Below are 27,720 nucleotides of genomic sequence, written 5' to 3'. Positions count from 1 at the left end.
TCCTGTGACTGAGGCAGGCCTGAGGGATGTGCCTCTGTTTCTCATGGAAACTCCTTGGCACAGCCCAAGGCCTTGAGATGCTGCCCCCTGCCAGGCCAGGGTGTGGGCTGCCAGTCACCACAGCATGGGGGCCTCCACTGTCCTGAACTTCAGAGGCTTTGCGGGGAGGGCTTATAGGCAGCCAGGAGACCGCCTTCCCTGGCTTTTAAGTGAATCATTTATAAAATGTGGACAGCATTTCTCCTCAAGACCTGCCCTCAAATCAGCAACCGATTAGAGACAGTAATTCATAACTTCATCAGATGAATTTTTATTGGGGGTCACTATGCTCCAGGTCTTGTGTGGGGCACTGGAGAGGCAAAGATGAAACCTCCTTGAGAAACCGTCAGAGTCATGTGACAATTCACCATCACATAATGAACAAAGTGCTCTAAGATCTGAGAAGAGGAACAAGTATTCTCTGGGCTGGGGGTTTGTCCTTCCGGCAAGAGAGGACGGCAAGGTCAAAGGCAGGGAATTGCATGGGTGTTTGGTGGTGCTTAGAGGGCACTGGGACCAGCGGTAGGAGGGCAGTGGGTGGTGAGGCTGGAAAGGAAGGCAAAGGCTCGATTGTGGGAGGCCTTCTAGGCCCCCAGCTCTGTGGCTGAAGGGAGAAGGTGAATGCTTTGTAGGCTAGAGGATAACATGATCAGGTCTAGGTGGTGCAAGATGGCTCTGAGGCAGTATGGACGGCAGAGCAGCAAGGCCCCACACCTGCTCTAGGGGGTGTAGCCAAGGGGTCTTGACCCCAAACTGACTGAGTCCCTGGAGCCTGAGCATGTGGACCTCAGATATGCAGTGGCAGAAGGCTTCCAAACTGTGAAGGAGCCGGTAGCCAACACCCTCTACACTTCCAGATGGTGAGCCCATGACTTACTTAAAGAAGCTTCCTGTTATCAGTGGGTGGGCACTCGCAAAGAGGCTCTGTTCATCTTGTGCCTACAAGCCCAGATCCAGTCAAAGAGCACGGGCATGTTCTCCTTCCTTCCTTGAGGGTTGGCCTCTTTCTCCGTGGGCATAGCCGCCATCAGAGCCAGCGCCCCCATATTTCAGCATGATTAAGCCTTGCCATTTTGGGGGTGGCTGGGGGCGAGGGGAGGGGCTATTGTGTTTCAAAATGGAATAAACAGAAAAGCAATATTAAAAGAATGAGGAGGTTGTTTACTGAGGCTTGAAGAGATGACAGGTGTTTCCTCCCAGTTGAGAACCAGTGACCCCTGGGAATCGCATTTCCCGCTGAGCAGGCGCCCATGGCGGGCTGAGTCCTGCCCATGCCCTGGTGGCCTGGAAGCCTGCATGGGCGCCGTGCAAAGACCAACGTTTTCCAGAGGAGCTTTTGGGCTCATCACTGGCCTGGGGAGGGCTTGACACGGGGTTCCCACAGCTTGCCCCACACCACCTTCACACCCACACACAGCAGGTCCCCGCGGGGCCGGTGCAGGCCGTGGCTGCCCGCGCTGCGCTGTTGCTCTGTCCCAGCTGGCTGGCTCCGAGTGTGGAGCACTCTGGGCCGGGGCCGCTGGGGCGCGCACAGTGGGGTGACAGGCGGCCTGGCTGCAGAAACGTTGCACCCGTGCCTGAGGTGGGAGGATGTGATGACGCGGCCCACGCAGCGGGAACCCAGGCCTTTAAAAAGCCCAGGAAACAGCCTCAGCTCAAGCGGTGGCTCCACTGGAGGAAAACACACCCCGGTCTCACATTAAAGAAGCCAAACTGTCGGCTTCAAAGAGAAAAGGCAACATCCTGTCACAGGCCATGCTCTGGCAAAAACGTAAGTGGTTTGGCTGTGGCTGTCAGACCCAAGCGAGTGCCAGCGGGGCAGGGCGATCACAGCTTGGCCTGGAATTGGGGAGCTGGTGGTGGAGGTGATGGGGCCACGGGGGTAGGGGGTCTGGGTTCCAAGCCCCGGAGCAGGGAGGGGGCAGGTGGGCGGGATGGAGCCTGGTGGAGAAACCAGCCTGTCAGAGGTGATGCTGATTTTCCAGGCTGGAGGGGAACGAACTAGTGTTCCAAGGTGGGACGGCTCAGGGTACCTCCGCTTCTGTGCATGAATCACTGTGGTGAAGAAAGGGCAGTTTATGATTCACACAACAAAAGCCAGATGTGGGATGGGTTTGGGGTTGGGAGGGAAAAGCCATGCAGTTCTTTACAGGAGGGGCTTTATTTCCATAAGCAGTGGCTCTTCAGCCTTCTATTGAATTCCCTGGGCCTGTTTCTAGCTGAGTGACTTAGCTTTCTGCCAGGGCGTGACTTGTTCCTGTGGATACCCTGGGAGGAGTGGAGACCTGGCTTGGTGAAGCGTGTCCTCATTCGCTCCACTGTCTTGCCTTTCGTCATTCTTTTTCCCCTTCTGTGACAAGGCTTGTCCATCCCACTGCAAAGGATGCAGTGGGTTTATCTTTGACCTTGATTTTTATCCCCGGAGTTGGATGGAACAATTGTGAACTTTATTTTCCTTTATGTGGACCAAACAGCGACTTACCTTACTAATAACTGAAATAATACAGATTATTTACAACATTCTTTTCACGAGGTAAACAGCGTCAACTCATCAGCTTCTGAGAGTTGAACCTTATTGGGGCTAGTTCTATACTTCCTCAAGCAAGAAGAACGACCAAAAATTGCTCTGTCTTTCTCTTAAAGATTCTTGGTTCCTTAAAATGCCTTTTAATTAATTTAAGTATGCTGTGCCTCAAGCAAGCTTAATATAAGAGAATCTAGATTTACAGAAGAAGATATATTAGGGAATGTTTTTATTTTATGGAAAGATACTCGGTTGGATCCACTAAAGTTCGGAAAATATAACTTCATTGATTAAAATGTGACACTGTCATCACCAATTTATTGTTTGCTTTATGTCTTATGTAAATTTCTCTGGAATTAAGCTGATTAACAAGTAACACAGAAGAGTGATTTCAAAATTTCTCAGATTGTGAAGATCCACCATTGTTTGATATCAAAAGGTCAATTTTTTTAAAAAATAAAGAGAAATGAGCTTTAATTTGGGTTTGAGAGTTATGGACTCCTTCCAAGATAACTAGGAATATTCAAGAATTGTTGGCACGCAACTCTTCCCAACAGGCGATGGAGCAGCGGCAGCCTATCCTTTCTGGGACAATGGCAGCTGACCCTGTTGTGAGTGCTCTGTGGATGAGAGCAGGTGGGCATTCATCTTTTTACTAGGGGCTCCTAAGCATCTGTGTGCCCTTTCACTCAGGGCTGAATCATTTGATTTTTGTGTGAGCCCCTGGAAGGAGTTTTGCCTCAGCTCCTACCTTCTATGAGCAAGTCACTTTCCTTTTTCTCAATCCTTAGGTTTTTTGTATGTTAAGTGGGGGTAAAAATCATATCCACACTGAGGATCTATCCTTAGTAAGTGAGGTGCCACCGAAGTCATGTTCATTGCTCTGTCTGCATCAGCCTCTGAGATATGAGTTGCTTCCCTGCATTCACCATCTGCGATATTCTCCCCTCTTGGTTCCGTAGTACATTTTTTCATTTCTAATTCCTTCTAAGAGATGAACAGACTTTTTTTGTTTGTTTGTTTGTTTTTTGAGACAGAGTGTTGCTCTGTTGCCCAGGCTGGAGTGCAGTGGCGCGATCTCGGCTCACTGCAACCTCTGCCTCCTGGGTTCAAGTGATTCTCTCGCCTCACCCTCCCTAGTAGCTGGGACTACAGGTGCCCGCCACCACACCCAGCTGTTTTTTTTTGTATTTTTAGTAGAGATGGTGTTTTACTATGTTGTTCAGTCTGGTCTCGAACTCCTGGACTCAAGTGATCCACCCGCTTTGACCTCCCAAACAGGTGTGAGTCACTGCACCTGTCCCCCAAATTTTTTAAAGGGGATGCTGGAGGGCATGCTTCCTGCTCACACCCTGGAGACCAGTCAGGTAGATCAAAACTCCATTGTAAGGGAGACCACATTGTAAGCTCATCAATGGAATAACTGGGGTGAATGTTTCCACATGTTCAGATGAACACAAATCAAAATTATCTTGAATTGTCCTTTAAGCCTTAAAGGAAAAGTAGGAGAGACCCTGGGCTCTGGACCCACCCCCTTAGCCTGAACCCAAGTATGTGGTATAGAGGGCACCTGGGTGACTAAACCGTGTGGGAAAATCAGTAAAAACAGGGCAGCATGTCAGCCCACTTAGAGTCACCCGATGGAAGGGCAGGGTTTGAAATCAGACACCAAGAGTGCTGAAAGGGCACTTTCTTTTTTCAGAAAACACCCTCGAGGCATGAGCTGAAATGACTGTACTATGGGGTTCTGGAAAGGGTTAAGAAAACATTCACTTTGTGAATGTTACCTCCTCCCTACCTAGCCCATGACCCTAGTTTGTGGACTAAATGTGAACCCTGGCTTTTGGTTAAGATTAGAGCATAACGTGACAAAGCCCAGAACTGCTGGCACAGAGAAGTAGAAATCTTCAAGCCCCAACCAATGGATTTGAGATTTGCTTGATGGGCCAATTGGATGAAGAAGTCACTCCATCTGTAGATTCTCTCCCTGGGTTCTGGACTTGGACCTGCTGGTCAGGTGCAGATGTGAAGAATTACCATCCCTCCCCAGCTAGTAACAGTGTAGTGGAAATAGCAGGAACCTTGGAGGGAGACAGGTCTGAAAGTTGCCTGTGCAACTTAGTTCTTTCTTTGTGAGAAGGAAATTTCCATTCATTTCCTTATCTGGGAAGTGGGGATTCTAATGTCTGCCTCCCAAGGTTTTTGTGAGAATTAAAGTAGAGAATGTAGGTAAAATGATAGCAAGTTTCCTGATAAGTAGTGGTAGGGGTGAGTTAGTACCTTCTATCCTGGAAACCTCCTGTGGGCCCATCTTGAGTGATCAGTGTTATGTTAAATTCATATATCCTTTTCCACACTTTGATTAGAATAGTTAAAAAGCCACAGTCTAAATATTCTTGGGTGATGGGATATTGCAAAGTTTTCCAAGGGTCTAAAATAGTGGTCTGCAAACTATGGCCTCTGTGCCAAATCAGGCCTGCCACTCCATTTGTAAATAAAGTTTTATTGGAACACAGCTATGTCTATCATTTGAATATTGTCTAGGGCTGCTTTTGCAGAGTTGAGTAGTTGTGACAGAGACTGTGCAGCATACAAAGCCTAAAATATTTTCTCTCTGGCTTATAATAGAAAAACATTGCCAACCTCTGGTCTGAGATGATTTGCTTGGTTCTTCAGGCATTCATTTCCTTAAGATACTCAGTATCAGGCCGGGTGCAGTGGCGGGCGCCTGTAATCCCAGCACTTTGGGAGGCCGAGGCGGGCAGATCACGAGGTCAGGAGATCAAGACCATCCTGGCTAACATGGTGAAACCCCGTCTCTACTAAAAATACAAAAAAATTAGCCGGGGGTGTGGTGGCAGGCGCCTGTAGTCCCAGCTACTTGGGAGGCTGAGGCAGGAGAATGGCATGAACCTGGGAGGCGGAGCTTGCAGTGAGCCGAGATTGTGCCGCTGCACTCCAGCCTGGGGTACAGAGCGAGACTCCGTCTCAAAAAAAAAAAAAAAAAAAAAAAAGATACTCAGTATCCTGGGGTTGTACATTGCCAACACCAATGGGAAATAAAACTTGCAGCCAATTCATTAAATAATTTGTACAATGCCCCAAACTGATTTGATTGAATTTCTTCCTTAAAAGTGATAGAACTGTGTATAATAAACTGAACTCCATTTGTTAGAAAGTGAACAAATTGGACAGTTGCTTTTTATTGTTGTTGTTTGTATTAGGGAACAATCTACATGCTAATGAAAGGCAGGCTTGACTGATTTTCTTTGGACTGGCTGATTGTCTTGGTGTCCTGTGGACTTGGCCTTGGAACAGGAAATAATTCGTATCAGATTATTATGTCATGGACATGCCTTTGCTTTCAGACAACTTGAACAGAGCAGAGATTTAGCAAACAGAAAAATTAAGGCCTTAAAATTCTCATCAACATAGAACTCTGCTCTTCAGATGTACTCTAGGGTTCCACTAAAGAGTCAATATTGTTTGGGAGGCAGTTAAAAATAAGTAAAATGTGTACTATGCATATAATTTTTGGAAGCCTATCTCCTACATAAATTTAAGCACAACTTACAATGAGAGGTAATTCAGGTTTCTGGACAACCTCTAATATTTCTATTCTATGTTACAACCTTTGCTTATTTAATAAGCCTAGTGAGCACCTTTACTTCTTACCAAGTTGATTCCATTGATTCAGCAGTTCTTTTTTTGAGATAGAGTCTTGCTCTGTCGCCCAGGCTGCAATGTAGTGGTGCAAGATCAGCTCACTGCAACCTCTGCCTCCAAATTCAAGTGATTCTCCTGCCTCAGCCTCCTGTGTAGCTGAGATTACAGGCACATGCCACAATGCCCAGCTAATTTTGCATTTTCATTGGAGATGGAGTTTCACCATGTTGGCCAGGCTGGTCTCGAACTCCTGACCTTGAGTGATCCACCTGCCTTGGCCTCCCAAAGTGCTGGGATTACAGGTGTGAAACACCACACCTGGCCAATTAAGCAGTTCTTGCTGTTAAGGGCAAGTAGAATCCAAAAGAGAGACACAAATTCACATGCACCTTCTGGAGGTGAAATAAAGGACAAACGTCAACCAAATACACAGATTTAATTGGTAAAAGAGCAGATGATGTTCTTGATGGATATTTTACTTCCTGCCCCTTATATTTATTTACTAAAGAAAATGCCAGATTTGTCCCCAAAGTTACTGACTCAGAAGTTTTGAAAGCTCTCTCCCAATTCACACTTGAGATTCTGTTCTTTCATGAGGAACCAAAAAAAAAAAAAAAAAAAAAAATCAAGTTTGCCTACAGCTGTTCATTAAATGATGTGTGGACATTTAATTCATAAAGAAGTCTTATAAATATTTGCTTTTAACTCTCCCATTACAAAGTGTTTTTTCCCCCTTTGACATCTTTCTAAAGTAGTTTATCTTCCCATTTAATGAAGATGTCCACCTATTTCTTATTCCGAGCCAACCAAACCAAAGTTGGCTAATTGATTATGAACATTAACATAATTCTCACCTTTTTGAAATGCTTAGTAACTCTCTAGTTTTCTCATTTTTGTAGAACTGCTTGACAAAAGTGAGCCTACCAGGGACGGGGAGGCCTTCTCTGAAACCCTCTTGTCCCGCTTGTGTGATACTGGGGACAAAGCACTTGTAGGCAGGAGCCAGGGGTTTTACTTTCCATTCTACAGATAATTAGATGAGAGACCTTAAGCAAGCCACCTAACCACTTTGGGTCTCAAATGTTCTAGTGCTGGAATGGAACTTGCCTTTTCCTGGCTAATTTTCCTGGAGATTGAACTAGATTGAGGTTCTTTGCCAGCTCTAATTGCTGAGTTTTCCTGAGTGTTTATACAAAAAATAAATAAAAGTTTAAAATCAGAAGTCCTTAATTTAATAGATGGGATTCTTCTCTCTGCTTAGGGCAGTGTTTTTATACCTTGGCTACACACTGGAATGCTCTGAGGAGATTTAAGAAACACAGATGCCTGGATCTCAACCTAGAGCTTCTGATTAAATTGTCTTGGGCATTGAAGGAGAGCTGCAAATGGCTCCCAGGTGAGAAGGCTGAGAACTGCTGACCTGGAGGTTGAAATGGATGGCTTCTAATAAACCTTTGGGCATTGCTAAGAGCAGAAGAATGCTCAATCCTTTTAACAGTGATAAACAAACATCTCTGGGGAATGGAGAACTTATTTGGTGCTATGCAGTATACAAAATGTTCTGTTGGATCAGTTTGGATTACATTTGATTGCTGGTGAAGAGACCTGAAATAATGTAGATTTAAGTAAGACAGTGGTGTCCTTTCTCTCACATAAAAGAAGTCCACAGTAGGGTGTTCAGGATCTTATGGAGTCTCACAGTGCCAACATCATCCCAGGCTCCTTTTTTCTTTCTAATCTGCCGTCCTTCGCATGTGGCTCTTGTCCTCAAGATTTTTTTCATAGTTGCCATTGTAACTCCAGCCATTACATCTGTGAGCATCACATCTTCGGACAAGCAAGAAGAAGAAAAAGGAATAGCAAAAGATCATGCCTCCTGATCGCTGCCCCTTCTCCCTCCCAACACACAACTTCTGCTGACATCTGATGCCATTTCTATCTACAAGGGAGAATAGCATAATTGTTTAGCTGGGCACATTGCCACCCTCCATAATGCAGGGGCTGTTAGAAAGGAAGGGAAGGTGGATGTTGAGTGTAACAACTGCCAGTCTTCACTATGCTTTGAGTGCATTATCTCATTTAATCCTCATAAAACCTCCATGAAGCAGATTCTGTAGTAAGGTTCATTTTATAGATGAGGAAACTGAATCATGAAGATTAAGTTAGTAACTCCTACAAAGCAAAATTCATGTGAACAGACCTCAAGTGTTGGCCTGCTAAGCTGTCCTGTCTCCCTGCCACAGTGCCTGTCTCTCTCACAGTGCTTAGGAAGTATTCTTGGTAAAAGCACAGGCCTTCCATGTCAGATAAGGGACCAATGGCAAAAAAAGGCCTGCAGATGGTAGTTCATACCATGAGAACCCATTTTGTTTGTTTAACATTTACTTCAGCTTACCTGTTGAAGAAAACAAGGCCTCTGCTTGCTGCTGGGCCTCCTCTGGGGGACAGTTTGAAGATATTTTAGCTATAATAAAAGGCTCAGAGAAGGACCTAGAGTTTGCCCCCAAATAACCCAGCCCTACTCTTTTCCGGGCAGTTTTAGTAGAGAGCCTGATGTGGCAGGCAGCCTTTGCTGGGAGCCAAGTCTTCTGCCTCCGTGGCACTTCCTCGATTCTGAACTTTCTAGACTTTGGAAAAGTCAGGCTGCTCCTTCATATCTCTCTCTCTCTCTCTCTCTCTCTGTGTCTGTGTGTGTGTGTATTTGTGTGTGTTTAGGTGGGGTGTGGAGAGTAAGATGTAGAGAGTAGGGTTTAACTTTGAGTTAGAGAGTGACACTTCTGTTCTTTCTTTGCCTTTAGTAGTTAAAGCTTAGCTTCTGGGGCAGGCAGATCTGAATTTGAGTCCTAGGTTTATGCCTTACTGGTTGTGTGACACTGGCAAGTCCTTTTTCCTCCTTCTGCCACCATTTCTTTATAGGCATGCACCAGGGGTGTGACTCTTACCTTATGGGATTGTGGTAGGGGTTTTCTGCTGTGCTTGGCATTAAATAAACACTCAATAAATATTAGTTGCTATTATTATTTTCCCATTCTGTCATAATCTACCTCTGAAGACAAAGGTTATGCCGGCTAATTTTAGATTACAATTTGTATGTCCTCTGAGTTCTGAATTTCTTGTGAAATGGCAGGGCACACATCTCCAGTCTTGTAACTTGTGGTGGGTTAGTGATCATGGTTACTTCTGATGATTAATCTGACCATTCTGTGATCAAACTTGGAACTCGCGTCACAATTTTCCTACCGACCTTGTAAGGTAGGGTGGCAGCAAGACTTGTACTGACTGGCAAACTCGTGTTTGTTTTTTTAATTCACAAGATTGGACTGAGTGTTTGTAATCTAGTTGTGAGCAGAATGACACTTGAAATATGCAAGAAATAGATACCGAAAACTGAAACAACAATATGTGGCCTCCTTTTCTTAGTAACAGTTTCATTAGTACCACTTTCTGGGAAGAGCTGGTCACCAAAAGACTATAAACCAGAATCATTCTCAGACCAGGTGCTGGGACAAAAAAGGATTTGACCAGTCTTAAACTGAATTACTATTTAATGCACTAGAAAGAGCCATACATTTCACTGGAAGACAGCAAGCATACAGGACATTGTTAAAACTTTCCAGGACTAGGAAATGCTGAGGTGACAGAAAGGAAAGAAAAGAAGAGAGGCAAGAGAGTTGACAATAGAAGCAAGTCTTAATGTTGGATGAAAGGCACACCAATTCAGGAAGGAAAAGTATAGAAGGAAAATCAACCATCTATTCATCATCCCATGCAGGTATGCATCCCTCTAGGCATCCATCCAATAATGGAATTATTTCCAGCTAGAGAAACCAACCAATGAAATAAATTATCTTCAGCAGAAGGTGGGGATGATGGAATCAGGGAAGGTGTCATGGAACATGTAGCATTGGGTTTGGATCCTGAAGAATAGATGGTAATCAGACTTCTTGCTTAGATCCTGGGGTGTGCAGATGCATCTTAGGACATAAAATATTAGCACTGGGAAGAAAATCCAAGGATTTTAGGCTGATGTCTATAACTTTTTTTTTACAAACTCCCTTATTCAAACCAAATCTACTGTAGAACTTCAGTATAAGAATAAAAATGGCGCGGTTTTGGGGGGCTATCTGGAGCTCTGATTGCTCATGTTCCCCCACATTTCCCTGCCATTCTCACTCTGTTGGCACCTGCAGGCAGCATAACTATATTCCAGGGTTCTTCAGGTCACAGCTGGATCCCCCTGACCTGGCCAATCCACCCCTCTTTTTAGCAAGAGCCCTGCTAGCTGGTCACAGAGAGTGGCAGTGAGTGGCTGTGAAACATATTGCATTGGTCTTCATCAAGCTTTGAAGCTGTGAAGACTATGTGTTCGGTCTTTGTGGGTCTCTTGTGAATAAGGAGGGGGTAAATTCCTAAAAAACTGACCAAGTGACTTCTTTCTCAGGCTTGATACTAACAACCACTCCCTTTCTCCAATGTCTTTCATAAAGGAATCCCTTGCATCATGAGGGCCATTGGTTAGCAAAGCTGAGCATTATCCAGAAAGCTCCTCTTGACCGGCCGTAATGTCTCTCATGAATCCATTGTTAGGGCTACTCTCACTTGCGTAGGCTACACCCCAGGCCACCATGAGCCTTGGAACTTGGGCAGTTGGGTCTGACCCCAAATACAAAACTAATGCTGGGATCTGAAGAGTCCATTCTCCAAGAAAGTGGTCCTTACATTATGGTCTCAGGAAAAGTTAAGTTTTTTCAATAAAGCTCTTTAGTCTTGAAAAGCCAAAATTAGATATTGCTTGAATCAAGGAACAAAAAATCGGATATCCATCTGCCTCCTCCAGCTGCCTAACCACAGGTTATTCCCATCCTAGCTCAGATGGGCAATTCTAGATTCAAGCCTTGATCTAATAAGGAAAGAGACAGCCCTTTCCTCTGCTCCATCCCTCACTATGGTACTGCCTTGCTATAGAATTGGGGTGGCCACTGGGGTAGGTGGACTCTCCTCATTCACCTTCTGGTCTGGGACGGTAGGTCTGGAGCTCTGTTTAGGCCCTTTCTCTTTCCTGATGCCCCACTCTCAGCAAATTTGAGGCAATGTCAAATATGTAATCCAGGAATCTGCTTTGCTCTACAAGGTGATAAAACTCCCATCTATGGGCACTGAAGAGCCCTCCCTTGCCCATTGCCACATTTCTATTCCATATGCAATATGTGCTCCTAGGTTTCTAGCCCCCTTGAGGGAGTATCTACAACATAGCCTCAGCCATGGCCGTGTCCCTGGCCTTTAGGAGATATATATAGGTTCCTTAAGGGGCTGCATCTGAGGTCAGGACAAGGGAATGCCATCATACTCTGTCTGCAACCTAATCGCTGCCATTCAAAAATATCCAAGGTTTTTTCATTTCTGAAGTCATCCTTTAAAAACTCACATCTGCTGCAAACCTAATCCTCTGGTGACTTCTGAAGAAAGAAGTCTTCTGCTCAGCTCATCGTATCTTTATAAAAGGCCATTTCCAGGGTTTGGCGTCTCCTGTCTAGGATTGCTGTACGAAAGCGAAATCTTTTACCAGCCCCTCTGCAGCATCATTGGCTTCCCTGTCTCCTAAGTAGGGGTATCTTGCTGCCTGGGGATTCCAGGTACCTGAGGGATTAATTCCAGGAGCATAATGAAGGCAGGTAGAGACAGGCCTGGCAGGCAACAGAAGGCCCTGGGTATGCTGAAGACAGAGACATTCAGTATCAGGATGTAGCTGAATGGAGGCAAGTTAGGGTCACTGTACCAAGGCTACTTCTCCGATGACAGATGGGCCATGGATTGTTGGCTGAGATCAAGGAGAAAGGGCTATTTGTTGGGAGCTCATTATGCACCAGGTGTTTCATTGTGTTAATCTCATACAGTTCTCATGATTACCCTTTGAGATGGATATTATTACTTTCATTTTGCAGATGGGGAAACTGAGGCACACAATGGTTAAGTGATTTGCCAAGAGTCACACAGGTGATAAGCAACATAACAGGCTTTCTAAACTAGGTCTAGTCCCAAACTGTACCACACTGCTTCTCAATGACAAGGATTTTAGTGTTGCACTGGGTCCTTCTTCCTCTCCCAGTTGAAGAGGGCCCTCGCTTAGATGGAGGCAGGTTATGACTTCATCAAGGGTAGCTCTAGCCTGGCACAAAAGCCTCCGCAGATTTGGATCTTAGCAAGTCATGCTCGAGACTCAGTATGGAAGCTCTGAAACCTACTGATTTCCATCTTAGAATCTGAGTTCCCTGGACTCCTCTTCTCTTGGTGGGCCGATCAGCCAAGATAGGATAGGACCAGCTAGTGACACACCCTTAGGATTCACTCAGGACCTGCCACTTAGAGTGTCTGGGACAAGGATCTGCTCATGGTGAGGCCTGAGTCTCTGGCCCCAGACCAGCCCCTCTGCACTGGAGACAGAACAGTCAAATCTCTTGCACTCACCTCTATACAGTCTCTACAGACTTGGGGCCCCAGTTTGCTGCTTGTTCAAGCCTTACTAAACCAGGTGTAGGTGGAAACCAACCAAACCACTTCAGTTCTGAGGCAGATGCAGCTCTGTCACAGTTTGTAATTCTAAATTTGTTTGTGCAATTATTTGATTAAAGTCTGTGTACCCCACTAGACTAAACTGTAAGTTCCAAGAGGGCAAGAACCTCATCTGTTCTGCTCAGCAAGTACTTGTTCAGTGAATGCTCTGCCAGGGGTCTCTTGGTCTTGTCCCCTACCCTGGGACACAGTGTATCTGAGATGGGAACCCTTTCTGCTCCGGTGACCCCAGTTTCTGTAAAAGGCAGGCAGATGCAGCTGCTTTCTCAGGTGGACCTGTCCGCTGTCATTTCAGTCGAAAAATACCAAAAATAAAACCTTGCGGGGAATTGTTTGGGTCTCTCAGTTCTCGTCACTCCTCATGTGAGAAGGCTGCTGACAAGGTTCTCGTGGACTGATCTCTCCTCTCTTGGCTGGGCAACACCATTTCTTGGGGGAAATTGGCAATTGAGGGAGACTGGATCAGGGTAGTCCAAGCCCAGACTTTAACTGGAGCAAGGAGGGTTAGGATGGGGCCAGGAATCATTTGATGATTAACCTGCAGTGTCACTCAGAGAAAAAAATCGGACTTGCCCGGGCAGAGACAAGGCAGGCAGTGAGGCAGAAGTGGACTGTACTTGGAATCACAGGTCCTGGGCTTAGTTGAGGACACTGTTACTTACAAGTGTAGTCGTTTGGCAAGTCACTGAACATCTCTGAGCATCAATTTCCTTCTCGGTAAAGGAAGGGAGCGGAAGAGGAATACATTGTACTGAGGCTCTATCTGCAATCATTAGTGTCAAAATCTCTATGGAACATCATGCAAATAGGAGTGTGGTGATTTCAGAGCTCCCGAGAGTTAAGAATGTGACCAGGAAACACATGGACCTTTACCACCCATTCATTCAACAGACCTGAGTCCCTGGGAGCAGAGAATGGGTACAAACAGCCTTCTGTGCTTGACCTGATCTGCAGGAGGCTCAGAGGAAGGGAGGTGTGGTGTGGAAGGTGCGGAGAGCGCCGGGGAAAGGATCCCTGGGAGTCTTGCCTGTGAAGGAAGGGTTAGAGGGCCACTGCCACGTGGAAACCTCTCACACTCAAGGCCTTTGGCTGCCCCTACCTGCGGTTGTGGGGTGGGACACCCAGAAGTTTAGGGACAATCCAAGTAATCCTGAGGCCTTAGGGTGTAAATGCTCAGGTCTGAGCTTGGTGGAGAAGGGTGGTCTTCTGTGGGTCAGTGGGCTCTTGACTTCAGCCTAATACAACCTAGAGGGATCCCTGTGACCGCCCTGGGGGTCCATTTCCTGTTGGCTATGACCTCCGTTAAGTAGGAATCACTTGGCCCCTAGACCACTTTTGTCTGGGGCTCTGTGGCTCTAAGACTGAAAAACCCTCTGCTGTCACCTCCAACATACTTTAAGAGTGTCCCCTGGGTCTCGTTGTCAGGGCTGTTCTTTCTAGGTCCTCATGGCTTGCCTAGGTCTGGGGAAATTCTCAGTGACCGTGGCCCCTGATTCAGCCTTTCCCAGGGGAACTGCCTATGGTTGATGAGTGAGATCTTCAGGGCTGATGGGAAGGAATAGTCTTTTAGAATGAGGACACAGGGAGGGCACATGTCACTGTCCCTTTATCTTCTCCACCCAGACCAGAGAACATGAGGTCAGCCACCATCTTTGTGATCTGATACAGACATCCCAGCCTACCAAGCAAGATATTGCAACTTATTCTTCAGCTGTCCAGCAGCCTTGCAGGCAACATCAAATTGTACATCAGTCATGGTTCCCCTTTCTCTCATGTCTTCCAACCACCTTTAAAGTCACCTTTCTCCCCCTGCTGTCTTTTTCTCCTCTGTCCTGGGTATCATCCAGATTGCAGGATATATGAGTGACGTGTTTATAATTCCTGGCTGCAGGGTCCTCTCAGTTCAAATGTTAGTGAATGGAAAGTCTGCGTTTACATGCATATGGGATTTCTTTGTTGGCCTACATTAAACAACAACAACAAAGGTCAACTAAAATATAGTGTAAATGAGCGGGAAAGCCTTTCTGTAGTGTGTCAAGTCCAACCTTTGGCCAAAACCCAACTTCTTTCTTCCTGTTTGGAAAAAAAATCAGCCATTGTCCATGAATGGAAAGAACAAATTTGAAAACTTTGACTCAGACCGTCACTGTAAGAAAAGCACCCACATTAGTGTTTCAGTTAAAGATGTGAATAATCCTTTAGCCAACTGGAGTTAATGTTCTCTAGAAGTCCTTGGGCCACAAGTACAAACAAAATTCTTTGCATGAAAATGTAAACAATTCTTTTTTTTTTTTTTTTGAGGTGGAGTTTCGCTCCTGTCGCCCAGGCTGGAGTGCAATGGTGCGATCTTGGCTCACTGCAACCTCTGCCTCCTGGGTTCAGGTGATTCTCCTGCCTCAGCCTCCTGAGTAGCTGAGATTACAGGCTCCTGCCACCGCAGCCAGCTAATTCTTCTATGAAAATGTAAAGAATTCTTTATACGAAAGTGAAAGGTGACAGCGACTATTGTGACTTCATTTTCAGTTAGAAGCCAGGGCAAGTTTGTTGGCCATAGTCTTGAATTCCTATTGTTTGATTAGTTTTGCTACAAATAAAGAGAAAATTGTATTTCTTCTCAGTGGGGTTTTTTTTTTCCTTGAAGATTCAACAGCAGAAGATATTTCCATTGATTACTTAGAGTGATCAATAGTGTGTCACTATTAACGGTGTGTCACATGTCCTTCTGGGCTAGGGGCTTTTATCTTTCAAAATGGCCTTGTGTGGCTACAAGGTTTACCTGTTTTTTAGGTAAGTTCCTAAAAAATTGACCAAGTGACTTCTTTCTCAGGCTTGATACTAACAACCACTCCCTTTCTCCAATGTCCTTCATAAAGGAATCCCTTGCATCATGAGGGCCATTGGTTAGCAAAGCTGAGCATTATCCAGAAAGTTCCTCTTGACCGGCCGTGATGTCTCTCATGAATCCATTGTTAGGGCTACCCTCACTCACATAGGCTGCACCCCAGGCCACCATGAGCCTTGGAACTTGGGCAGTTGGGTCTGACCCCAAATACAAAACTAATGCTGGGGTCTGAAGAGTCCATCCTCCAAGAAGGTGGTCCTTATATGATGGTCTCAGGAAAAGCTATGTTTTTCATAAGGCTGTCTTTGGTCTTGAAAAGCCAAAATTAGATATTGCTTAAATCAAGGAACAAACAACTGGATATCCGTTTGCCTCCTCCAGCTGCCTAACTACAGATCATTCCCATGTTATTCCTATGCTAGATCAGATGGGCAATTCCAGATTCAAGCCTTGATCAAATAAGGAAAGGTACATTCCTCTCCTCTGCTCCATCCCTCACTGTGGTGCTGCCTTGCTGATTTGAGGTTCAACCAGTCAGTTGTGAATGGAGAGTACTCTCAGTAGGTGAGATGGTGGGACGGAAATGCATGCTTATCCTGCAGCCCACCTCGCCATTAGAGCAACTGTCTTAACTGTTATCCACCCTGGTGCCTGGCCCTGGCAGCTCATGGGACATCACAAGAAGACAATGGCTGGGAGAAGGGCCTTCTCTCAAGGGTGCCTTGGAGGCTGTTTTAGGGAATGAATGGCTTCTGACATGGGCTTTCTTAAAGTTGCCCCAGAAGAGAAGTTACCATTGACCAGGCCCTAGGTGTTTGCTTAGCTCAGAGCCATCAGGAGGGACTTAGCTCCTTAGATGAGCATCTCCTGCACTGTGGTGTGAACGTGGTTTGCAAGGTGCCATTAAATAAACAAGTGCTGACAATTTTGCATGTTTCCTGGGTGATATTTTATTATACTTTCATCAAGGAACTGGAGCACCATATTTATTTAAATCAGTACACTCCATATGTTCCTAGCTTGGTGCAAAGCAGGCACAAACGTCCACATGCAGCCAGGGTGCTGACTGAGCTGACCAGTTTGCTTGAGTTTTCATACTCTGCACTCTCCAGTGGAACAGCAGCTGCAGGACTCTTATTTTTGTGATGTGGAGCATGTCTGGGTGTGTGGCAGGGGGAACTGAAATAGTCTCTGCTGACTTTTTGTACCTACAGATTTTGTTTCATTGCTCATTTTGGAAAAGGGAAGCCCTTATAGGGGCCAAATTAATGGTTTTTCTGTAAATGATTTTTTTCCCCCTCAAACTCCATTGGCTTGACTTCCAGTGGTATAGAAAGGCAATATGGTGAACTTCTCAGCCCGAAAAAGGAGATCTCCAATCAGGGCCGAGAGGCTCATGCTAAGGTGGAAAGATTTTCCTCCGTGATGGACTCTTGGATACCTACGGGAGACTTAAAAGGCCCTCAGACCACAGGATTAATGGTGAGAAAGCTTCAGGCTTTGAGGGTGAACTACTTGGAGTTACAAGTTAATCGGGAGCTTATTAAAATCTCTGGAGAACTCTACTGTGGGAAATTGGGCTTCTATCTTCTCTGCTGATATCTTATTATTTAAATCTCCTGGTTTATTTTCTTTGGATTTTTTTATTATGATTTTAAGAAATTATTTAAAAAGTTAGAAATATTTCTTTTACATATTCCAGTTTAGTTGTTTTGAAGTTAATTCAGGGATCCGGGATCCCCAAGGTGAGGCAATCGTGATTTTAGACAAACTTTTTTCCTCTCCCAAATTTGTATTTGTGGGCTCAGTTCTCATGCTGGTGGCAGTAGGGAGCTCAGTGTTTACTGTGGAATTAAAAATGTTTATTGTTGCTGCACATAGGTTGGTGTGAAAGGTACCAACTGCAAGTTTCAACTTGCAAAAGCACTTGGCTGTTGGGCTCCTTTGGAATCGTCTTGAGGCTTCAGATTCTGATATTTCACGAGCACTTTGCAAAGTCACTATGAGAAGCACCCTCCTTCTTACCTGCTCAGCTGGAGTCAGTTACAGAATTCCTTGGCAGCTGGCTGTGGACACGTGCCGGGCAGTCAGGAGACCCTTGGGAGCTGTGGGAGTCCTGCAACGTCAATAGGAAGAGGTGGGGACTTAGAGATTGCTCCACATATGGTCTGTTGTGCCAGGGCACACCTGTTGACACTGAGTTCCAAGGAAGTCCAGACATTAGAGGGTGATACTCTCTGTCCACAGCACCTCCACCAAGCGCTCTTTGTTCATTGACTTAGAAACAGTAGGAGGCGGGAAGCCCTCTCTTGACAAGATCCTGGAAGTGGCCAGCTGGTCCCTTTCCAGCCAAGTGTGTGGTGTGTCCACTTCCTGGGAGGGACTGGGACCAGGAGGCCTCTGAGCCCTTCCTCAGAAGTGTACATGCAAACAAGAGGGGGCCGAGCCGTACACCTGTCTCTGAGACGGTCTGAGCTATGTGCATATGGGATTGAGCCCTTCTTGTCCCTCAGCTGAATTAACAGGGTGACCACAGTGCTCGGACCCCCCAAGTAACCCCATTTCCCAAATTTCTCTTGAGTACACAATGCCTCAGACTGTACTTTATGCCTAAGGAATAGCTGAGAACCCAATTGAAGACAAGTGTGAACTGCAGGATATGGTTGTGAACAGAACTGATGTGTGCAACAGCATGGATGGAACTGGAGGACGTTATGTGAAGGGAATAAGCCAGGCACGGAAAGACACAATTCTCATGTTCTCACTCGTATGTGGGAACTACTAATTCACACAACTGAATTCATGGAGATAGAGAGTAGAATGATGGCTACCAGAAGCTGGGAAGGGCAGCAGGGGGAGTGGGAGTGGGGATGATTTATGGGTACAAAAATATAGTTAGATAGAATGAATATGATCCAGGATTTGATAGCACAACACGGTGACTATAGTCAACAATAATTTATGGTACACTTAAAAATAACTAAAAGTATAATTGGATTGTTTATAACACAAAGAGGTGACAAATGCTTGAGGGGATGGGTGCTTTATTTACCCTGATGTGATGAGTGTGCATTGCATGCCCGTATCCAAATATCTCGTGTACCCCATAAATATATACACTGACTATGTACTCATAAAGATTAAAACCAAAAATGCTGACGTGGCCATGGGGTGACCCTGAGAAAGAGTGAGTTGAGTGTGGCAGGGCAGGTGCCCTGTTCGCTGACACGTCAGATTGTACCTGGGCCTGTGGTCATCGCTGGGCACCACCCAGCAGTAGGGAAAGTGGCAAATGGAACTTGTGCAAGAGTGACTTGCCCAGAAGGAAGGTGGGGGGACTAAAACCATGTCATTTAGAAATAGCTGAAGGAATGAGAAGTCCCTTCAGACCTAGGGGGACACCTGGTATCTGTCCTCAGATTTCGGAAAGGAATATTACTACTAATATTCATGATAATCGGAGCTCACATGTATTAAATGCTCTGTGCCAAACTCTATTCCAAGCACTTCACATGCAAATCTTAAATTACCCTACAACATACATACCATTATGATCCTCACTTTATAGATGAGACAGCTGTAAATGGACTAAGAAATGTGAGTTTCGTTAGAAGGTAATGGAGGGAAATATGGCATGTGTTACCATAAGTTAGCCTCAGTAGGAGGAAGAGCTGTCTGACATGATAATATCCCCCCGAAAGGAAGGTGGAAATGGCCAGAAGGAAGATAATTAAAACCACATGTATTGAGCATCTACCCTATGCCAGACATGGCCTTTGGAGCTCCCCATGTATTATTTTGGTTAATCCTCACGACCACTGTGTGAGAGAAGAATTATTATTCCCGTTTTACAAATGAGGAAATTGAAGCCCAGAGACATTAAATAAATCTAAGAACTTTCCACCAGTAAGTGACAGCCCAGATTTGAATACAGGTATGTGTGGTTCTCAAGTCTACTATCATTGGTGTTCAGAGCAAAGGTGGAGGCGCACAGGTGGCCCCGGGGCACAGAACCAGGCTGGTTCCCCTGCTAGACACTCCTATAGCCGCCTGAATTTCACAAGTTGTGACGCATTCATCTGCTGGTAACTTTTGTTGCTTGTCTTCCCCGTTAGACTGCAAGATCCACGTGGGTGGGGATTGCATGGGTCCTGTGCAGTGCTGTACTCCTGGGCACTAGAAATATTTGAAAGAATGAATGAATACCAGTAGAGATCTCTTGTTCAGACAGGGGAAGTTAAAATAAGGATAATGAATCTCCTACTGGGATGTTATCGGGAGATTCTTATGTTAAATTAGGAATGGATTATCAGCAGTTGTAATCCCAGTATATTTTCAGAAATACCGGACAGAGTTTTTTTTTTTTTGAGAGAGAGTCTCTCTCTGTTGCCAGGCTGGAGTGCAATGGTGTGATCTCAGCTCACGGCAACCTCCACCTCCCAGGTTCAAGCCATTCCCCTGAGTCAACCTCCCAAGTAACTGGGATTACAGGTGCCTGCCACCACATCTGGCTAATTTTTTTGTATTTCAGTAGAGATGGGCTTTCACCACGTTGGTCAGGATGGTCTTAATCTCCTGACCTTGTGATCCACTCACCTCAGCCTCCCAAGAGAGATTTTTATACATACAGATTCCTAGGCCTATATCAGCCCCCTAGAATCAGACTCTCCTGGAGCAGGACCTGTACCTGTATATTGCATCATTTCCTGGTTGATTTGCTACCTGGCCAGCTGAGGGACCTTGGAGGATGGGTCTAAAGTCCACCTGAGATACTGGGATTCCTGACCCCCAACATCTGCCCCTGGGACTCATTTCCCACTTCCTGTTGCCTCTGCCCAAGCTTCTCTCTGCCTTCTGGGCTTCAAGGCCAGGCCTTGCTTGTGGCTGGAGCCTGGAGGGAGGTCTGGTGCCAAGTCAGGCATGGGACCTTATCAGCTGGGTATTTACTGAGCAAAGTTCAACCAGGGCAGTGCTGCAGATCCGGGTTTAACAGATACCTAGGCTTCCGGGACTTTGATTCAGAGCCCAGGTCCCTGGGGCCCTTATCGTTGGATAATAATGGGCTCCCTGTGGAAGTCCTAAGGTCTAGTGTTTCTTGGCTGACCCAGGCCTGCTCTCTGAGAGCCCAGGACCCCTAGGCCACAGGCTGTCTAGGTGGGCAGCTTGTCGCTTCCCAGCCACGGCTGCTTTTCAATTGCTCTCCCAGGCCAGGAAGGGCCCTATGCACTGGCTCTTATTTGGGTCAATGCTTTGGTTTCCTGGCTTTGATGGCAAGAGGGGAAGGAAACCTTCCCTCAGCAGCAGGTGGACACTGTCTGGCCCCAGGGTACATGGATCACCCTTGGGTAATTGTCCCATGCCCTGAAAGTCACTGAGAACCTGGGAGCCACTTGCCTCCATCCTAAAGGTGTAGGAGAGGTGAAGGGAAGACAAATGGCAGCATGTCTTAAAGAATCACCCAATCGATTAATCAATAAGTATCAACTGAGCTTAAAACGCATGGGCATGCCACTGGGAAGACATAGAGAAATAAGGTACAATAACTCACCCTGAGACGTTTATAATCTAGTTGTGGGTATAAGACACTTCCATCAAAAAGAATAACTATTACATAATAGACTGAATTTTTTTGAATGCCTACCCTGTACCTGAATTTATTTGAGGCATATACTGTTCTACCAATTTCCCACATCAAGTGACTTCTCTCAATATTCCTTTGATAAAGAAACTGAAGATTAAGAGGCACAGAGAGGTTTAGTAACCTGCCCAGGATCACACAGGAAGGTGGTGGCAGGGGCAGGATTTGAGGCCTGTGCTATCTGGCTCAGAGTCCCTGCTCTTATGGCTGTCCTCTACTGCCACCTATGATGAGTACTAATCAGATCTGGAAATGTTTGAGAGGCTGTAGAATGTGGAAATTCCTCAGGCTGCAGGGGTCAGGCAGGAGGGTTGCATTTGTCTTGCGTCAGCAAGAATCAAGAGGTTGGAAGAAGTGAGAGGGAATTCTGACCACGGAAAACCTCAACCACAGATGAGGAGGTGAGACACGCAGGAACACGTAGAGAACACAGACAGACCTTCTGGTTGGAGACAGGGTTTGTGTAGTAGGGAGTGTGCAAAGTGCTGAGAAAAATGGGTTCGGATCTCATTCTGAAGACTGTCCAATTCTAGGACAAGGAGCTGGGCCTTCGTTGTCTGGGTGCAGGGGACCCACAGAAGGTTTGGGAGTAGGAGGAGTGACAATACTGGAGAGGCATTCTAGGAAGTGTCACGTGGTTCTCCGTGTTCAAGCACGACTTAGGGGAGCAGGCAGATCCATGAGGAAATGAGCACTTTGGGGTGGGGGCTTGTCTGAGAAGGACCATGGGCTCCAGGGACATTGCTTTTCACAGCCACAGCTCCGGAGCAAGCCCCAGCCCCGGCCCGGCCATACCAGGGCGTCCGTGTGAAGGAGCCAGTGAAGGAACTGCTGAGGAGGAAGCGAGGCCACGCCAGCAGTGGGGCAGCACCTGCACCTACGGCGGTGAGAGTTTGTGTGTGTGAGAGTGTGTGTGTGTGTGAGAGAGAATGTGTGTGTCAGAGATAGTGTGAGAGTGTATGTGTGTGTGAGGGAGTGTGAGTGTGTGAGTGTATGCGTGTGAGTGTGTGTATGTGTTTGTGTGTGATAGTGTGTGAGTGTGTGATAGTGTGAGAGAATGTGTGTGTCAGAGTGTGTGAGAGTGTATGTGTGTGAGGGAGTATGTGTGAGTGTGTGACTGTATGCGTGTGAGTATGTGTTTGTGTGTGATGGAGTGTGTGAGAGTGTGTGATAGTGTGAGAGAGAATGTGTATGTGTGTCAGAGTGTGAGAGAGTGTATGTGTGTGAGGGAGTGTGTGTGTGTGAGAGAGTGTGTGTGAGAGTGTGTGTGAGTGTGTGAGAGTGTGAGTGTGAGAGTGTGAGAGTGTGTGAGAGAGAGTATGTGTGTGTGAGAGAGTATGTGTGTGAGAGAGTGTGTGTGTTTGTGTGAGAATGTGTGTGTGTGCAGGCAGATGGCTTGGGAGGTGATCAAGAGGATCAGGCAGGAAGGAGTGCAGGTCCCTTGGTGGAGGCTGCCAGGGATAGAGCTAGGGTGGAGCAACTGGGATGAGGGATCAGGGCCAGCTCAGCTGGCCCACCGAACACAGCTACTGTCAAGGCCTGAGTGAGCGAATGACTTGCATACCTTGGTGTGAGTTGGGGGCTCCCCCTGAGAAGAAGAAGACACCAGCTCCCTGAGCGCACAGACTTCCTGCTAAATAGAAACGCAAATCTCTCAAGTGTAGGTGGTGATGGTTGGGATACGGGGTGGGATGTTTTGTTCTAACCAGAGAGATTCCTATCTTCTATTCTCCTGCCCTGAGGCCCTCTGGGTAAGTTCTCTGCACATGGCCAGTTGACGATGGCTAAACATTGACCCTGGTCTTCTCCTCTCCCCTCTAGGTGGTGCTGCCCCATCAGCCCCTGGCGACCTACACCACAGTGGGTAAGAGTGCCCCGTAGCCCTGGTGGCCCCCAGGCCTCTCATCTGGGTGGCATCTGAAGTTCTGTAATTTCCTTCTTCCCACAGGTCCTTCCTGCCTGGACATGGAAGGTTCTGTGTCTGCAGTGACAGAGGAGGGTGCCCTGTGTGCCGGCTGGCTCTCCCAGCCCACCCCGGCCACCCTGCAGCCCCTGGCCCCATGGACACCTTACACCGAGTATGTGCCCCATGAAGCTGTCAGCTGCCCCTACTCAGCTGACATGTATGTGCAGCCCGTGTGCCCCAGCTACACGGTGGTGGGGCCCTCCTCAGTGTTGACCTATGCCTCTCCGCCACTCATCACCAATGTCACGGTATGTCACACAAAGGCAGGACTGCACCCGCCCATGCTGAGTGCACCCTTTTATAACCAGAGCTGACTTCTCGACCCTGATCTTCCTTGCTATTGATTCTCAAGATAATCAGGTCATCAAAGCTCGCCTTGTCCTCCATGGAGGGCTGCTCTGATTCCCATTTCCTGAAATATCTTCCACAAAGATGTCTCGCAGACTCTCTTGTCATACTTTCTGCTCCTCAGGACTGGGGAGGTCTTCTCTGATTCCCTGTTCTAAATCTCCCCAGCTTCCCTGCAAGCAGTGAGTCTTGGTTCTGAGTTGAAGTTTTTAGTGAATGTGGTACCAGGCGAGATCTACATGGGGTCTTGTGTTGGAACTAGCCTTTCATTTCTATTCAGATAACTTAGGGAGTGATTGTTCGCTTAATAATGGGGTTTAACAGAAGATTTCTAGGCTGAACAACAGGTGATATTTTTGATGGTGTCAGACCCATGTGTGGGGTAATTTTTTAAAGTTCTGTCTCTACTGTCAGATTGCCTTGTTCAAATCCCTGCCCCTTCACTTACTAGCTATGTGACTCTGGGTTTAGTGACTTAAAACTCTCTGAGCCTCAGTGTCCTCATCTGTAAAATGGGAATACCAAGAAAAGGGTTGTTGTCAGGATCAAATGAAATAATGAGTGTGGAGGGCTTAGCACAGTGTCTGGCATACAGAAACCACTAATATATATTAGTTATCATCGTATCAAAATCTGCTAACATCAACCAAGGGCCTGATGGGAAAGGAAGAGCCTCCTCCCCCAGGAATGAAGGAAGGAAGGGAAATAGATTTATGTTAATGATTCCTGTTCGACTAAAGGAATGGGAATTTTGCAAGTATTCAAGGGCAAAAAGACCTGTGGTTACAGCTGTATCCAGCTCCAGTCCAGGGAAACCGTGGGAAGTAGAGCTGGGCCTTGAGCAGTCCCAGAGCCCACCTTCGATGGTGGTGCTTGCTTTGGTCCACCTTGTCTCTTCCATTTCCCTCCAGGGCCCAGTGTCATCTTGATGCACCTGCCCCTGCCTCCAAGCACCTTCTATGAAAGGCCTGCAGGAGCCCTTCCCTCCCAGGTCCACCTGGCTACCCAGCAAACCAATTTTGGAGCCTGGATGATGATAGATAAGAAGGAGTTAATCCAACACCTCTCCCAGGCAACTCATTTCCATGTCAGGGGCCTGGGGTAAGGGTGGTGGGTGGAGGACTCATGGCTCCCACCCATTTCATTACCAAGGATTCCTTTCATTATTTATCGCCTTTCATCATTCCCACCTTCTGCTTTGAAAGGTTCTGTATATCAAACAAACAGTATTCATCAAGAATTAATTTATTTGTTTTGCCATTTTGTAAATTAAGTCATCAAAGCTGGCTAGAGCTGTAAGTCCACACTCCTGATCAGCAGAGATAAGACCTGCTGTGGTGCTGAGTGGATGTAATTGTATTCCCGAGCAAAGAAACCTATAGTTAGAGGTTTATGACTGGGAAATGTAGAATTTCCATCTGGATTTTTGAAAAGCTGGGAATCATGAGGCTTTCCCGGATTCTGTCTGGTTTCAGGACACTGGGATGGGGACCACTGGCTTAAGTCAAAGGAGAGGAAGTGGTTATGCTGTGGTGGGGTGTACACCTCAGCCCTGATTTCGGGAGGCTGGAAGGCCTCTGAGACCATTTCCAGCTCTATCATTCTATGCAAAAACACCCTAAAGCCTTGCTACTCAAACTCTTGTCCCTGGACTGGCCACGTTGCAGTCCCCCTGAGATCTGATTAGACATGCAAAATCCCAGGCCCCACTCTAGACTTCCTGTGCCAGAAGCTGCATTCTAACAAGATCCCCAGGAGGTTGAGAAAAGCCCTGCCCTAAATGATTCTAACAGTTTGCTGTCAAGACACAGTGACAGTAGGAGGGATATATGACAGGGGAGACAGGGATGGTAGGGGGAGATTTTGGCCTCCCTCTCATGAATCCATGCAGAGAGCATCCTCTTCTATCTGCTTTCCTCAAGTGTGAAAGAAAAGTAAGAATCCAGGTCCCGCCTCTGGTGCAGGCCTGATCTGAGGTTTGTGAGGGCAGTCGCCGTGCAGGTGAGAGGTTTGACTCGCAGAGCATTCAGGAGAAGGACTCTAACACTTGGAGGGTCATGGGGGGTGCCCATAAGTGGGATGGCCATGGAGATCAGCTCAGAGACAGAGGACGATGAGGATGTGGAAGGCACCAGGCAGCAGCAGGAAGGAAGGCCAAGTTTGCTGACAAAGCAGTGCTTCCCCCATCTGGGGATGTCCAGGCCTCCCCATGCTGGCCACCACTAGAGGGGTGGGAGGTGATGGAGCTGTGTTGGCCCAAGGGGACCTCCAGAGCTGTTGTGTGGAGCCCGGACTGTCTTTGTGTCTGGGCAGGACAGTGGCCACCTTCCAGATACAGCTTCCAGGCTGTGGTTTAACATGTATTTTCACAGATTTTAAGATGCATATATTTTTAATGTTTTAAGATCTCTGAAATAGAAATGAGTTTTGTATTCAATGAAACCTGGAAAGTCCTCTCTAATTGGCTTAACCCAATGAGTTCATTACTATTTGTATTCTATTTCGTAGATGAGAAAAATGAGCCTTCTGAGCAGGAAGTGGCCTGAGCAAAGACAGATAGCTAGGAAGGGTCAGGGTTGGGGCTGCGGTTGAAGTCAGCCTGGCTCCTCCCTTGGGGGAGACTTTGAGCAGGAGGAGGTGGAGCCCCATGAAGTGAGAAACCAGGAAAGGGCAGAGTTGAAGGGGGAGATGGAGACCCCTCTAAGGGCAAGGATGGGTGGATGGGTCTCCTGGGGCTGCTAACCCTCTGTCACGTGTTTTCCTGTCACAGACAAGAAGCTCCGCCACGCCCGCAGTGGGGCCCCCGCTGGAGGGCCCAGAGCACCAGGCACCCCTCACCTATTTCCCGTGGCCTCAGCCCCTTTCCACACTACCCACCTCCACCCTGCAGTACCAGCCTCCGGCCCCAGCCCTACCTGGGCCCCAGTTTGTCCAGCTCCCCATCTCTATCCCAGAGCCAGTCCTTCAGGACATGGAAGACCCCAGAAGAGCCGCCAGCTCGTTGACCATCGACAAGCTGCTTTTGGAGGAAGAGGATAGCGATGCCTATGCGCTTAACCACACTCTCTCTGTGGAAGGCTTTTAGGCGTGGCTCCCACCTGAGTCCTGTTCCCTGAAACTGGGATTTTAAAATGAGCCTGGAATTGAGCCCCAGGTTCATGCTTGTTTGGAGTAGTCATTTCATGACTACACTTTCTACGCACAGCTAGAATTGTAGACCTGTAAACCTTCCTTCCCTTCTTCCTTCCTCTCCCTCCCTCACTTCCTCCCTCTCCCCCATCCTTCCATTCTTCCCCTCCCTCCCTTCTTCCTTTCCAACCCCTTCCTTCCTTTTCCTCCCTCCCTTCCTTCCTTCCTTCCCTTCTCCCTTTCCAACCCCTTCCTTCCTTTTCCTCCCTCCCTTTCTTCCCTCCTTCCCTTCTCCCTTTCATTCTTTACCTCCCTCCCTTTCTTCCCTCCTTCCCTTCTCCCTTTCCTTCTTTACCTCCCTCCCTCCCTCGCTTCTTCTCTCTTTCTTACTTCTTTTTTCAATTCTGTTCCATTTTGGGAGGTAATTATAGGGATTTTAGCAATAACATTTTATGTCAAATGTTGCCAAGTCTGCGGTCCATGGGCTTTCATTTCTGTCACATTTCATTTCTTGGAAAAGGCCTCCTTCCTCCAGTGCCTGCTGAACCGTCTTAGGGTCACTCACACCCTCTGTCATTTTAAGATGTATGTGGTGGCCGGCGGGAAGACCAGCCCCGACAGCACCTCCTGAGAAAGGCAGCCAAGGGCCTACCCTGAGGCCAGAGTCCTTGAGCTGTCAGTTCCCACAGTTGCTCCTTTGTTTGCTCTTCTCAGCATCGGCCAGATTTACAGTCCAGGCAGCAAAATCTCAAGGCCTGGGGCTCAGAGTAGTAAGGGGTGGGAAGTGGGTGGCAGGGAGAAAAGAACATCAGGGTGGGTGGGGACAGGCCAGTGACGAAGAGAGGGACAGAGGAGGGATGGGAACAGGCTCTGCATCTTAGTTGGAGAGAGGGGTGTGGGAGGAAGCTTGAGTTTGATGCAGGGAGGAGGAAGGCTGAGGAATGACTTGGCTCCAGATTACTTGGTTATTAAGAAGAACAATAAACTAAAGGAAAGCA

The 27,720-nt window shown here is 47.0% G+C and overlaps 1 protein-coding gene across 1 annotated transcript; it reads left to right on the top strand.

Annotated features, from left to right (window-relative positions):
• Positions 1–517: 517 nt before the first annotated feature.
• Positions 518–27,720, top strand: POU2AF1 (POU class 2 homeobox associating factor 1). The gene is made up of 5 exons (XM_004052101.4): positions 518–1,810; positions 22,034–22,164; positions 23,101–23,143; positions 23,228–23,493; positions 26,364–27,720. Exons 1-5 carry the CDS (start codon positions 1,795–1,797, stop codon positions 26,676–26,678), a joined length of 771 nt encoding a protein of 256 aa, XP_004052149.1. The 5' UTR covers positions 518–1,794; the 3' UTR covers positions 26,679–27,720.

The sequence above is a fragment of the Gorilla gorilla genome, chromosome 9 (genome assembly GCF_029281585.2).
Source record: "Gorilla gorilla gorilla isolate KB3781 chromosome 9, NHGRI_mGorGor1-v2.1_pri, whole genome shotgun sequence".
NCBI classification, from domain to species: Eukaryota; Metazoa; Chordata; class Mammalia; order Primates; family Hominidae; genus Gorilla; species Gorilla gorilla.
Note: the sequence above shows the minus strand (reverse complement) of the source record. Positions and strands in the feature narration are given on the sequence as shown.

What these genes read in the sequence shown, in the direction of transcription:
- POU2AF1 (XM_004052101.4), top strand. An exon ending in CAGCACCTGCACCTACGGCG is followed by an intron (nt 22,165 to 23,100) that starts GTGAGAGTTTGT and finishes TCTCCCCTCTAG; the next exon opens with GTGGTGCTGCCCCATCAGCC. An exon ending in CACTCATCACCAATGTCACG is followed by an intron (nt 23,494 to 26,363) that starts GTATGTCACACA and finishes TTCCTGTCACAG; the next exon opens with ACAAGAAGCTCCGCCACGCC.